The sequence below is a fragment of the Pelodiscus sinensis genome, chromosome 1 (genome assembly GCF_052426305.1).
Source record: "Pelodiscus sinensis isolate ZL-2025 chromosome 1, ASM5242630v1, whole genome shotgun sequence".
In the NCBI taxonomy this organism is placed as follows: Eukaryota; Metazoa; Chordata; order Testudines; family Trionychidae; genus Pelodiscus; species Pelodiscus sinensis.
The window spans coordinates 301,197,324-301,212,628 of NC_143052.1; the positions used below are offsets into that span (position 1 = coordinate 301,197,324).

At 41.5% G+C, this 15,305-nt stretch overlaps 1 protein-coding gene across 16 annotated transcripts in view; it reads right to left on the reverse strand.

Annotated features, from left to right (window-relative positions):
- NBEA (neurobeachin) overlaps positions 1-15,305 on the reverse strand; it is a 748,862-nt gene that overhangs the window by 300,746 nt on the left and 432,811 nt on the right. For all 16 annotated transcript variants that reach the window (XM_075919178.2, XM_075919174.2, XM_075919172.2 and 13 more), the window contains one exon: positions 3,200-3,324. In XM_075919178.2, coding sequence (XP_075775293.2) covers positions 3,200-3,324 — 125 coding nt within the window. The remainder of the gene's footprint in view (positions 1-3,199; positions 3,325-15,305) is intronic.

Here is a 15,305-nt window from a genome sequence, read left to right on the forward strand (position 1 = left end):
TTGTAAGATATTGTCCAAAATTATACTCATACCTAAATGCCATACTATTTATCAGTCTAGATTTAATGTTGCTATTGAAGTAACATAAACAAACCCCTCATTTTAAAAATCAATAATTCATTTTTCACAAAATTTTTGAGGTCAGGGAATAAACTGTTAGTTGAAAACTGCATAGTATGATTTTTAAAAAACTGCTTTCAAATTCTTGTATATAGTGACATTATTTTGAGTTTTTGTTGTTGACAAAATTTTTACTATTAGACTATTCCAACACAAAATTGTCAAAACAAAATGAATAAAAAACACAATGAAAGTAATATACCCTGGAAAATTTTTTATGCCTCCAGCTCTTTATTAATCACATTCGAACACCAGAGGCTGAAAGTACATCAAACTGCACCAAATCCTTTTCACATGACAACCTCATAAATTATTCAACTCATTAGTATCACCAAGAGGCATAAAAATAACATCAGTGTTAAGGATGTTTTCTCACAGAGAAAGGTCAAATAAAAGTTTCAATATTAAAATCCATACACGCAAGCCTCTGAAAAGTAAGTACATCAAGGTGGAATCTATGGATTTTAACTTCAGTGCATGCTGTTTAAAATTCTTGCAGAACACCACATCATACTTTTAATTTATTTATGGGAAAGCTGCATATCTGATACATTTATTATAAGGCTGCCAACAAGATAACTTCCATCTACTGTAATATGAAACATAAACCAATGAGAGTTTAACTTGCACGGCACCGGCAATACTTCAGCTTTATTCACTTATATATTAAATGCAATAACAGATAAACTGTATATAACTATATGAGGTTCTCCCCTTGCTGAAATGTTACAGAAGTGGCACATTAAGCTTTGGTGTGGAAGGGGGAAAAAAAGGGGACCTAATTTGCATAAGGGCACGAAACAAAGTCCAAAGAAGTAAAAGGCAAAACTTCCATTAACTTAAAAAATGGTGCCGAACAGGCCTTAAGAGGCCAATGTTTGGGACTGTAAACCCAGCTTCCCTCTTGATTTATAACTGGTTTTAAATATTGTTTTTACATATTTAAATATTAAATATTAACAACCTCCTCAAAATTGCAACTATGTATTAAAGAATAATGGATAGTAGGACTAAAATTAATATTTGTTTCTGAAAAGGAACTAAGTGCTTGTTACAGAAGTCAAAACCAAATATTTGATATTTGCCTCTGACAATGACTCTATATGGCATGCCTCAAAGGAAACTGGGGGTAAATAAATATACCTTTGTATCAAAATGTGCAAAACTATATGCCATAATGGAAAATTAGTCTTGACCCAAACTATTGATCAAATTATGTTCTGGAGTGATACAATTGGCAACTTTTGTATTTTAATAAATAATATACTAGCTGGTATAATTGTACATTCATTTAAATGTCTGATCTTTTCTGAAACTTACAAGCCATTTGCCTTAATAATATCCTGAAGTAGTGAGTTCCACAGATTAACTATACCGCGTGAATTAGATCTAAATCAAAACTTCCAGTGACATCAGGATTTAGCTCATCTATCCATAAAATTATTTTCTTTTCATCAGTTTTCAGTATGTGGCTTTTAAACTTATTTAAGAATAATCCTCTCAAGTTTATGTTTGCCCTTAGATATAGAGAAAATGAATAGTGGGGCCACTATTTTCAGTTAGAAATATAGTTTTAAAAGGATGGATAGGAACTTTCTAAGAAAATGCCTTTGAGGATATCTACAGAACTGCACAAGACCTAGATCTGAAAAATGTATCTCCTTGGAGATTCTTGCACCAGTAAGGTTCAGCCTGCTGTCAAGAAGCCAACCAAACACATGGAGAAAAAAAGTAAAGTAAAGTCTATTAGTCAAGATGGTCAGGGATGCAATCCCATGCTCCTGGTATCCCTCTACTGCTAGAAACTGGGGCTGGATGACTCGATAGCTGCCTTGTTCTGTGCATTCTTCCGAAGCATGTGGCACGTTGAAAGACAGGATAATGGGCTTGATGAACCACCGTCTGCTCTCATGTTCTTATAAACCACTAAAATCAATCTGTGGTGTGACATGGGCATCTTGTAAGCATGTCCCAACTAAAGCTGCCCAGAAAAGCCTAATATCCTTGCAAGTGTTTGGAGCTTAGTTGAAGTGCCTTTGTCCCATGGAGCAGTGGTTTTCAGCCAGAAGTCAGAGGCAAGCTTGAGTGGATCTGTCAAGCAGGGCTAGCATTACACTCACTGGGGCCTAGAGCAGAAAACCAAAGCCTCACTGCATGGGGCTTAAGTCGGGGCCACCTGGCATTGAAACCAAAGCCTCAGCAAGGTAGCTTCGTAGGAGAGGGGGACTGTGGCATGGAGTCCCAGGCAGTAGCCCTGCTTACCAGCTCTTAACTCCAGCCCCATCTTTTATTTGCAGAAAACCAGTTGTGGCTCAGGTGAGTCATGGAGGTTTCTATACTATGTTGGGTGGGCCTCAAAAAGAAAAAGGTTGTGAACCCTTGAAATAAAGTGCTTGGCCGATGACTGCCCAAAAAGCACTGAGCACAACTGCTAAGCAGCTTTGTTTAAAAAAGGGTTTGTTGATATATTTCACAATTTGCAGATAAACTTTACTCCTGGTTTAGATTATGTACACCAAGTTAATGCTTCCAATATTTTTATAGACAAATTATAAACCCCATTGATAAGGAGGTCTTATATGAAAATGTTATGCTATATCATCTCTCTGGCCTAAGAGTCATACTCTACCAAGCAGCAGAGTCAGGTTTGATTCTTAGTCCTATGACCAACCGAATCTGGGAAGCCTGAAAGAACAGTGGATGAATTAATGGGATATCAGGGGATAGGGGATGACCTTTATATATTTGTGTGACTTCTTCAAGCCAATAGGTATAATTAAAGGTGGCACCATCGATGACCCATCACTCCAGACCCTCAGCATTGCCATTGCTCTAAACCAGGTACTGCTACTGCTGAAAGAAATATTGCTAAGCCATTAGGAACAAGGAAGCATGAGTGCTTCATAACATCCAAGAGCAATTCCTCTGGACCATCAATAAGTGAGGCTGAAATAATTCCCATTCCAACTTCCTAACACCATGATGTGAGAAAACAGTGATATGAATGCCAACATTCTAATATGGACACACAAGACAACTGAAGAGATCCTTTATTTAAAAGCAGGTGAGTAGTACTGACCATATTCCACTGCAGCTTTGAGGAGGGCATCAGAATGAGTAGAACCAAAAGCATTGCGAACAAAACGCCTTCGCCGACGTAGATCATCCTCCCAATAATCCAAGCGCCAGAAGTCATGCAGTTGGCTACAAAACAGAGACATATGTCGGTACCTATCAGAACTTGCATTGTATTTATATATAGCATATACATGTACTTTAAATGTGGCTTTTATATTTCAGTGGCATTAAGGAAAATGTTCCAGAAAGAACACATATTTCAAAAATGTGCAATATTCTAACATTTTTACTAGTATTTAGGCATTAAAGAGCTCAGTCTTGCTTGTCTCAAAATGCTCTGACTACTGCTTAAAACATTAATCACAGTGAGCCCATTAACAAATGCAGCATCAAATTACAAGTATTAATGGCACAGCTTGCTTTCTTTTACAGTGTTTTTAACAAGGCTAGTAAATCATAGAATGGATCTCAGTGCAAATAGTTTGCAATTTAATGACTATGGTCCCTTAGCAGACTGAACTTAGAAGTATAAAATATTGCCCACTTGAATTTTGTGGAACTATGATTAAACTAATGTGCTGAAATATTCATTGAAATAATTCCCTACTGCCCCCAGCAACCTGAGAAAATTGCAATTTTATTCATTATTAATAACACTGAATTAGAACTGCAAAAAATTCCTCCATGTGGTAATTGTCTTGGTAAATTATTATTCCAACACTAACGGAGTCCTTGGATGATTTTATAGCCTCCAGCTAATACAAGCCATTAACAAGCATGACCATCTTCATGTTATGTTGCCTTTTTGCATTCAGAAGCAATATTAGAATTCCACAGAATGAGACAGAAACCACCGTTAATGTATATCCAACTGAAAATGCAAATTCATGTCATCATTTGCTGTTCAATTTAAGCTCATTACTAAATATGGGATTGGTCAGCTGCTTAGTAAACATCCAAACAATATCAGTAATAAGATCAGGACAAAACATTTCATCTACCTGTCCAATATTTTAAGTACTTTCTAGAATATTCTGCACAAAACTGTGCTTTAAATGACTGCTTGCCTTCATGAGGAGGATCTGTTGTACTGACAGCCACTATGAGAGGCATCATGACCATGTGCAAAGGCACAAGAGACCCCATCTGCAACCTTTAAAGGGAATGTACCATGTTTGCCCATTCTCTCGTCTAGTTGTACTGGATGGTGCAGTGGATCATGCTGTAGCACTTGCCATGTTACTCTGTGGTTGTTACTAGACTCAGATGGCTTTTATTTTCCAAGAGGGAAAGGCAGACAGTGCAACTGACCCTTGTATGGGACCCAAAGGCTCCTTGAGCAGAAAGAGGGGACATACAATCTAGCTTTCTATTTCTCTGTTTTTACACAAATTACCTTTATTTAGATTTATTAAACAAAATCAAGTCCACACACACCATTTTATATGATCTTTGTTAATAACCAATTAAAAGATGTATAACTACAGGCAGTCCCGGGTTACGTACAAGATAGGGACTGTAGGTTTGTTCTTAAGTTGAATCTGTATGTAACTGATCAGTTTCAACAGCGGCTGAATCTGGATGCCAGTTCTGACTTACATATGGATTCAACTTAAGAAACCCAGGCGTCCCCAAGTCAGCTGCTGCTGAAACTGATCAGTGGCTGATTCCAGGAAGCCCGGGGCAAAGCAACTCTGCCTCGGGCTTCCTGTAGTCAGCCCCTGGTCAGTTTCAGCAGCGGCTGACTTGGGGACGCCTGGGGCAGAGCAGCTGGGGTGCTGCTGGGTTGCTCCAGTAGCGCTGAGGAGCGGCGCTACTGGAGCAACCCAGCAGCACCCCAGCTGCTCTGCCCCAGGCGTCCTGATTCAGCCACTGCTGAAACTGACCAGCAGCGGCTGAATCAGGACGCCTGGGGCAGAGCAGCTGGGGTGCTGCCGGGTTGGTACAGTAGCGCCGAGGAGTGGCGCTGCGGGACCAACCCAGCAGTGCCCCAGCTGCTCTACCCCAGGCGTAGGCAATAAAAGCCTGGTCTGCTGAGGGTGGAGGGGGGGCACTAGCTGCACTCCCCCCCAGCAGACCAGGGAGACGCGGGTGGCAGGACCGCCCGCATACTCCACGGCTTCGCTCCGTCTCCCTGGTCTGCAGGGAGACGGGGAGCAAAGCCTTGGAGCACGCCCGCAGCGGGACAGCTCAGGCGCGCCCGGGCTGTCCCACTGCGGGCGTGCTCCGCAGCTTTGCTCCGCGTCTCCCTAGTCTGCTGGGGGGGGGGGGCTTCCCCCCCAGCAGACTAGGGAGACGTGGAGCAGCTTTTCTCGCCCCGGAGGACGGGGGCGGCGGGACTGCAGCGCATCTGGGTGTCCCGCCGCTCCAGTCCTCCGGGGCGAGAAAAGCCCTGTTCGTAACTGCGGATCCGACATAAGTTGGATCCGCGTAACTCGGGGACTGCCTGTATGTGGAAAGAAGAAAGAAAAATCTTTTGAAAGGTTAGCAACCAAAGTCCCTTTCTGACTCCTATTTAAAAATGTAATCATCACAGAAGAGGAGCAGGAAAAAGGCATCAGTGAGAAAACAATTATTTTTTAAAAGCACATAGATTTTGTGGCTTGTCTTTGTGAGAATGTTTTTTGCTAACATAAAGAAGCGCCTTCTTCTGAAAAGAATGGCATACAATTCTACAAATAAGAAATGCAAAGCAAAATTAGGAATATTTGACTTTGAAATCTATCTTGATATTAAATCATGTTCCATGGTGATAGAACATTAACCAGTTTGAACAAAGAAAAATACCGTATTGCCTTAACCAACAATAAGGAAAAATAGCTTTCAAAGGAAATAGTTTAACAAAGGGATAACAAAAGAGAGCTAAGATTGTCAGAGGAAAATATCCTATGTAAGGGCCTCATAACAGAATAAATTAACACAAGCTTGAAACCCTTAAAAGGGATATCAGGTTTGGTTTTACCTTGTTTTTGACCATAAACAGATTTTCACAGTGCAACTAATTTTTCTTCCCTACAATTTTTTTCCCTGTTAAGGTGCTTCAGTGTCACTAAGCTGAAGCTGCAGCAAGTCCGATCCTTCCAACAAGTAACCCTATACCTTGAATCTGTGCACATCTAGAATCAGTTCCATCCCACCACAGCACAATGGGACATGAAGATGCACAACACCTCATAGAAGTGAGCCTCAATGATCAGGACCCCAGTCATCAGAATATGGCTGGCAAGGTTCAACTGGGAATTCTGTTGCATCTTTATACAGGACGATGGATGATTTAGACAAGATTCCTCCTGCCTAACACTTTCCAAACAACTATTTGATTCAACAAACTAAGAAGCAGGTAGGGTTGCCAGGTGTCTGATTTTGAATCAGATAGTCTAGTATTTGAGCTTTCTATTCAGGAAACAAATTGAGAAAATATAAATGAGAAAATATAAATGTTTGGTATTTTCTAAGTAAGATGTAATGTAGATTGTAATGTAATGTCAAGTGTGTCCGGTATTTTTGTTGAAACCATCTGGAAACCCTAGAAACAGGTGACTCTTCATTTGAAAGATGAGAGCAGGGCTTTAATGAGGCTCCCACCCCTTTGACAATCCATGGAGAGAGACTAAGTTCATAATTACTTTGCTGTTGCTTATATGGTACTATGTAACATTAACACTGGCTTACTCATCATGGTCTATAGTGTAATTAAATTAAAACTATAGTGCAATGAAAAATTGTCTTGCATTTAGCAGTGTACTTCACCCAGTAGGATTTAAAGCACTTCACCAACAATATTACCTGTACAAAGTATTCCATCAAAGAGAGTATGTTAAGAAACTTAAGGTTGCATGGTGTATTCAAGTTAGAAAATGCTTGTGTTAAGGCTGCAAATGTGACCTCATCTCTGTCCACTGTGCACATGCTAAAGTGTCTAATTTTAACCTGACAACACATTATTTTTCAAATACAATACATTTACAGTCTTAAAAACACATTTAGCATCTTGCATTTTTTAAAAATGTGTATTTATACTGTTTTCATTGTCATAACATACATTTACATATTTAACTTCTATAAAACATTATATGGGGGAATTATTTCTTCTCTTATTCAACAGCTAGGGTATATCTAAACTACATGGCTCCGTCGACGGAGCCATGTAGATTTGTTTGTTTGGCAAAGGGAAATGAAGCCGTGATTTAAATAATCACAGCTTAATTTAAATGGCTGCCACGCTGAGCCGACAAACAGCTGATCATCTGTTTGTCGGCTCAGCGCACTAGTCTGAATGCTCCCGCACTGACATGAAAGCCCTTTATCGACCTCCCCGGTAAACCTCATCCTACAAGGCATAACGGGGAGGAGGTCGATAAAGGGCTTTCAGGTCGGTGCGGGAGCGTCCAGACTAGCGCGCTGAGCCGACAAACAGATGATCAGCTGTTTGTCGGCTCAGCGCGGCAGCCATTTAAATTTAAATGAAGCTGCGATTATTTAAATTGCGGCTTCATTTCCCTTTGCCGATCAGCCTAACCTACATGGCTCCATCGATGGAACCATGTAGTTTAGACACACCCTTGGTGTGCTTAGCTCATATTTTAGAGGGTAATATGGAAAATCACCTTCAAACTGAGTCTAATTCAGCCTGAAAGGTTAAAATTTGGGAAAGTTATAAACAACCGAGAATTGGGATAATTAGAGAAACATTAATTGTAGCAGTTATTATGCTGCCCACTACTTAAGGTTGCTAAAAACAGCAATGTATTCCCTATGACATGACAAATGAAAAGTGGGTGGAAAAGGAGCTTTTATTAAACGTATTATCTCTGAACATGGAATAAGTATTAGCTGGGGAGAGAAAACTGACTGAAAATCGAAATCCAGCTGGGGTGGAATTTCAAAGTTCACACACATGGAAACTGAACCAAGGAAGAGAAGAAACACTCTAGGGGAGAAGGCAGGAAACTACCACTTTGGCATTTTACTTTTCAAAAAATAAGTAACAGATAAGTGAGATAAAAAGAACACAGAACCAGGAAAGCAAATCCTGCAAAAGCAGATTTCTGATTACTTACACAACAAAGAGATCAAGTTCTGTTGGAGCCTTGTGGGAGATAAAATACTGTAAAATTAACTAAACTGCTAATTATTGCCATCTGATGCCAGGATGTTGTCACGGTCTCTCAGGTCAGATCACAGGGTGTACTACTGTGTTGGAGTAGTACAATGTTTGTGTGGAAATGGGTGACAAATGTAAACTAAGGGTTTCTGGATCTTAACCTGTTACGTTCCCAAACTATTGTCAACTTTCTAAGCAAAATCTCCAATAGATGATAGAACACCTCCTGGCCTTATTGCTGGAGACAAAAGAGGTATGAAAAATAAACGAGTTAACATACTGTAACTTCTGAGTTGTTGACTTTTACCATTGTAAAAATCATTGAGTCTTTTATTGACATGTGGGAGAGGGGCATTTCCTCACATTCAATTTTGCCATATCTTTCTTGAGATTAGAGTAAAGATATAAAGAAGAAAAAAAGCTATGAACATAACTACTAATTTATTGATTTCAAATTTATTTATTGATTTCAAATTGTTCTATAAATCTAGCACTAAAGAATGTATTGTTATTAGATTTGCCTAGCATCTGGATTACATACTTGCATGACATTGTGACAGTCACCTTTAGAAATACTTCAGATAGATAACATTGACCTATGAAAACATTTAAAGATTAAACAATCTTTAATTACCCTAGTTGTCCAATACTTTGGCTTAGGGATGTGACTAGTTAACTGGTTACAGTTAACCACGGTCCAGCTGGGCTGGAGCTGCTCCTCGGTTGCCCGCAGTGTGTCTAGCCTGGCCCTGCTGCAGCAGCCCCCGCCTATCCTGGGCCTGCCTGCTGGCAGGGGCTCTCTAGCCTGATTGGAGCAGCCCCTGCCCATCCTGTTTAAGTGGTTAACCAGTTAAACTTAATGTTTAATTAGTTAACTGATTAAACAGGATTTTACATTCCTACTTTGGGTTAGCTTATCCAAAACATGGCAGCATCTCAAACAGAATTATAGTTCCCTAAAACCCTAAGCACTGCTTCAGTCCTAACCTACGAAGAGTACCAAAGAACCATCAATAAGCCTTCCTGCAACAGCTAAATTTTTCCTAGAGGTTCTAATTATTGACCAGACTTTATTTCACAGTGCCTAAAAAGACAGCTTGAGGGGTATGCCAGCAGGATTCACTATCTGGATGGTGTATTTAATGTCCAATACATCCTGAATTATGTCTTATAAGACGACTCTATATTTTCCATGTTGAGTAAAGTGGCAAGACATATATACATCCCAGAGCTATACAATCTGTTTCTATCCAAAGATACTGAAGGTTGTTATCTGCTGCTCTTTTCTTTCTTTTCTGTAGGCATTCTTTCTTACTTGAAATTATTTATCTTTTGCTGATTACTAACAAGACTATCACAACTTTCTGATCTTTGCTGAACCAGAAAACAAACTCACAACTGAAAATGAATGTTTTACCTTTTCCAAAATCTTAAAGATAACAAATGTATTGACGAGAGGCAGAGCTAGCAAAATAGGGTCTCCCCTACTTCCTTATAACTCACACAATACCTAAAGTCAACAACTGCATTATTTACATAAACCAAAAAAAATTACTAACACATTAATACATACATTTAAAAGCCCACTTTAAATAAGACGAATGGTATTTTGGGGAGAATACTAAATTGGAGTTCCCTTGAGCTGCTTGAGGCCCATAACAATTGCTCAGTCCTCTTATACCTCGAGGCACTGCTGTTCTAGATGCTATCAAAGAATTGACAATGTAAAAACAGCTAAAATATAAATACACACACACACACACACACACACACACATACTAAATTAATTACAGTTACAATCATTCCATACATTTAGAAATGAAGAATTATATTTAAATTCTTGAACAATGGGCTTGAAAATGAGAGCATGTAACATGTTACCAGTATGTAACATTTTAATTTGAGACCACATGTTAATAGGATTAATGTATACATGATTCAAAGCTATGTTTACTTCTCCAAAATATTCAGAGCATAGAATCAAGTCACTCGATTAATTAATTTCAACAATCCTACTTTTATTAATAATATTTTTTTACCAAAGCTAACTAGATTACAGGCAGTCTCCGACTTACGTGGATCCGACTTATGACGGATCCACACTTACGAACGGGGCTTTTCTCGCCCCGGAGCTCGCGGGCGGCGGGACCTCCCAGAGCGCACCGGTCCCGCCACCGCGTCCTCCGGGGCGAGAAAAGCTGCTCCGGGTCTCCCTGGTGTGCTGGGGGGGACTCCCCAGCACACCAGGGAGACCCGAGCAAAGCCGCACAGGCGGCTGGACCCCGCTGCCCGTGCGGCTTTGCTCCTTTGCCCCGGAGCAAAGCCGCACAGGCGGCGGGGTCCCCCGCCTCTGCGGCTTTGCTCCTGTCTCCCTGCTGCGCTGGGGGGGAATCCCCCCCAGCGCAGCAGGGAGACCCGAGAAAAGCCGCACAGGCAGCAGGACCCCGCTGCCCGTGCGGCTTTGCTCCTTTGCCCCGGAGAAAAGCTGCAGAGGCGGGGGACCCCGTCGCCTGTGCGGCTTTGCTCGGGTCTCCCTGCTGTGCTGGGGGGGACTCCCCCAGCACAGCAGGGAGACAGGAGCAAAGCCGCAGAGGCGGCGGGATCTCTTCGCCTCTGCGGCTTTGCTCGGGTCTCCCTGGTCTGCTGGGGGGGAAGGGGGAGCAGCTAGTGCGCCCCCCGCCCAGCAGACCAGGCTTTTGTTGCGGGACGCCTGGGGTACAGCAGCTGGGGTGCTGCCGGGTTGGTCCTGCGGGGACCTACCCGGCAGCGCCCCAGCTGTTCTGTCCCAGGAGTCCCGATTCAGCCGCTGTTGAAACTGATCAGCGGCTGATTCCAGGAAGCCGGGGGCAGAGCAACTCTGCCTACGGCTTCCTGTAGTCAGTCGCTGATCAGTTTCAGCAGCGGCTAAATCTGGAGCCAGTTCCGACTTACGTACAAATTCAACTTAAGAACAAACCTATAGTCCCTATCTTGTACGTAACCCGGGAACTGCCTGTATATGCAATTTGTCAACCATTCCCCACTCTCCAATTACATATCAATTAAGTGGAATTCAACATCAGGTTTGTTTTAAGAAAAAAAACCTTCATAATTTTTATATATATATATATATATATATATATATATATATATATATATATAAAACAGAAAAATGCAGCATTGTAACAAAATATATAAATTTGCTATTTAATTTCTTATAGAACCAAGAGTTCATGGTCTCTGTCAATTCAACCAATTTCTGGTAGTTTGGCAGAGTACAACAGAGGCCAAATTTTACATACTTCAGAAAGGAATAGATTTTTAACTCTTTAGTTGGGTAAATAGTGTTTCAAAATTTAACTATTATAGATGAGCTGTAAAAGTCTTCATAAGATATTTAAATGTAAAAGTATTTTCTTTTCAGACAGCAAAATAATTTAACAATTCATATCTTCTGAAAGGAAATAAGGAACCCAGCAAAATGGTGACAATACAATTTTATGGGTAACTACAGAAAACCTGTAAAACATTTAATTTAGAATAGTTTGATACATTGCATGTTAAAACCAGGAAATTATAAACCTGTATATTGCTTTGGAGCTGATGATAATCACTGCTTAAAATCCACCAGGAGGGAAATTGCCACCCTGCTTCTTAAGTTTGCAGGACTGGCTGGAAGAAATGAGCAATTCTTGATGGCTTAAGTGAAGAAGGTAAAGATGTAAAACTGCTGGAGAAGGGGCCAGCATGGTGGCTGATTCCTCACCCAGGAATGAGGGGTTTTAAAAGATCAGCCTCTGATAGGGCCCTCCCTTCTGATTCACAGAGTAGATTTTCTCCTCATTTTGGTGGCAAATATACTGGGATTCTGTGAAGGAATTTTTCTCTATCATGTTATCGTAGGAGCAACCGGTTCTTTTCCTCACAGGCCCTGCTCATGCAGTACTTGGCAGGCAGTAAATAATGAGATGCAACATATGACCTATGTGCATTCTGGATGTTCAGAGCAGGTACTCCATAAAAGAAAACATATAGTAACGGATAGCTTGGGGAAAGAATTTAAGGAGAGCTGCTTGGTAAAGGAGCAAGCTAGGGGTTGTTGGGGACTTCTATGATTGGTACGGCATGGAGCCAACCCCCTCTCATTACAATTCACCTTCCCCCTCCTACAATGGGAGTGGTTGGTAAGGTCTCGGCAATAGATTTGCCGGAGTGATCTGGATGAAAAGGAGGGAGTGGGTTGAAACCTTCCCCCTGGGTATTGTAAGCTCCCAGTAATGGATCTGCTGGAGGGATATGAGTGGAAAAGGCGGGAGGGAAGGAGCTAGTGTAGGCACTCCTCTCTCCTCCCCACCCCCACGTTAATTATGGAAGAAAACAAGAGAGAGTTACTGCACCGTACATGTTATCTTCCAGGTAGTCCCAAACATTGCATAATAAAGTTGTGGCCTGATAAAACTCATATCAAACATCTCTTCTTGTTTTGGTATAGCCAGACAATCAACAGAGGTTTATTGAGAGCAGCCATTTCCTTTTAGGTGGAGGACTAGCAAGAGCAGTAGGTCTAACAGGTCCTCACTATAACAGTGATACTCCACATCAAAAAGACAACAGAATAGTCCCAGGTAATAAAATAAACACAACAGCCCTGTGTCAAGCCTACGTTCCACCAGGCATCTAATAGTCTATGGCTAAGTCCTTGGCACCAGTCAGGCCCTCCTTCAGAAAAGACCTGCTCTTCCTGTTAGCCGCTCCTCAACGGAGCTGGGCTAGCTTTCTTCTTTTAGCCACCTCCTTCAAGGCTTCTAGGAAATGACTGACCCCACATCAGTTTATGAACCCTTCCCTGACCAGTGTGCGGTTTTGTACGCTCCATCAAAGCCAAACTGAATTTTAGTTTTAAAGCTTTTATAAACACATTTTGGAATGATAGGAAAATTAAGCAAGCTTCTGTTCCTGTGCACACAGTACATGACACTGAAAAACAGACAGCCCTTTTCAGACTGAAGCAAACTTAAGCATGTAGCTCTGAAACTGCACTTAAGTACTGACCTGAACCCAACTGTCATGTAGCACTACTGGCCATCACTCAAAGATTTCTAAGCATTTCAAATTGAGTTGCACAAATGGGATGCATGCACGGTGATAAGGCAAAGTATAAAAACCTGGACAGATTAGATAGTTAAGAGGGATGTCCAATGAAAAGTAGATTGAAAATATGAAGGTTACTTTATCTGTAACTGGAGTTTGTCTCTGACATCTGTACATTACTCTTCAGGGATGCACTAATGGTGCAGCTTAGACCAATTCCCAGGTTGCAACACTGACACATCCCAAGATAATCATGAGCAGAAATTAGTAGAAACTACTCAAACACTACTCTCTCGCATCACCCGTGATGCAAGCTACAATTGAAAGTACATTTTCCCACTGTCTTCGTTTCACGCTTTCAAAAAAGGATACCCAGAATCTGTTTTTTTTTTTAAATTTTAGATTTGGGCCATTCAAAATGGATTTTTGTTGTGACTCAGAAATGTACATACTAAAATGGAAAATGTTCTACTTGTTTTTATTTCTTGAATAACTATTGTATTTTCTATTGAGTGTGTGTGTGTGTGTGTGTATGTGTGCGCACGCGCGCCTACATTTCCTGATATATACTTATTCCTACTTCAAACAGTTTTTCACCTTGGGGAAGTTCAGCACAGTGGGAGAGAGGTCAAAATGTGACTTAGCCACCTTACACCTTTGGACTGTTCTAGGGAATCAGTGTGGACTTTGATGTAAATTTATACTAGCCTTCCAAGATCTGTCTACTCTCTGCTTCAGAATCCCATGTGGTGCTTACCACAATATAGTACCCACTCCTACCATGTTCCCTAGGGGAAGGTTAATGGGATGCCTAACACTACTGAGAGAATGCTCCCATGTTACCTTGTGCTGTTTATGGTCCTGATGTGCCATTAAAACAGTACACAGATGACTGTATACAGAAATATCTAGTGGGTGAAGCAGAATCCCTCCTATTTTGAGCAATCATATATGCATAGTGGATTATTTGGGAAAGAAGTTATGAAAACATTTCTCATTCAATTAAGCCTCCAGCATAGCTCTGGCTCAGAAAGAGAACATGGTGTGTGTGGGGGGGGAGAGGAGGAGGGGGAGAAGGGTTCCTTTAAAAACACCCCAAAACCTTTGAATCACTCATAATTTGTAAGCAGAAGGAGAACAAGTCTCTATCCATCCTCCAGCCAATCAGTATGGTAGCTCAGGGTATGTCTACACTACCACCCTAGTTCGAACTAGGGTGGTAATGTAGGCAACCGGAGTTGCAAATGAAGCCCGGGATTTGAATTTCCTGGGCTTCATTTGCATCTTGCCGGGTGGCGCCATTTTTAAATGTCCGCTAGGGCAGACTCCGTGCCGTGCGGCTACACGCGGCACGGACTAGGTAGTTCGGACTAGGCTTCCTATTCCGAACTACCGTTACTCCTCGTTTCACGAGTAACGGTAGTTTGGAATAGGAAGCCTAGTCCCCGAACTACCTAGTCCGTGCCGCGTGTAGCCGCACGGCACGGAGTCCGCACTAGCGGACATTTAAAAATGGTGCCGCCCAGCAAGATGCAAATGAAGCCCGGGAAATTCAAATCCCGGGCTTCATTTGCAACTCCGGTTGCCTACCTTACCACCCTAGTTCGAACTGTTATCACTGAGGGTATGTCTACACTACCACCCTAGTTTGAACTAGGGTGGTAGTGTAGACATACCCTCAGTGATAACAGCTTCAGTGCTGTGCGTTGTGCTGCATGTCAGCTATAGCTAGTGCAACTGGATGCAGATGAGAATGGAGGACAGTGCCAGTGCACAAGTCCAAAGAGATTCCTGGGCAGGGATTTGCCTGCGAGATGGAACAGATTAGGTTTGGATATATTGTATTAAAGGGCATGTCTAGACTACATTGCTCTTTCGAAAGGGGGATGTAAATTAGGCAGATTGAAAGTGCAAATGAAGCAGGGATTTAAAT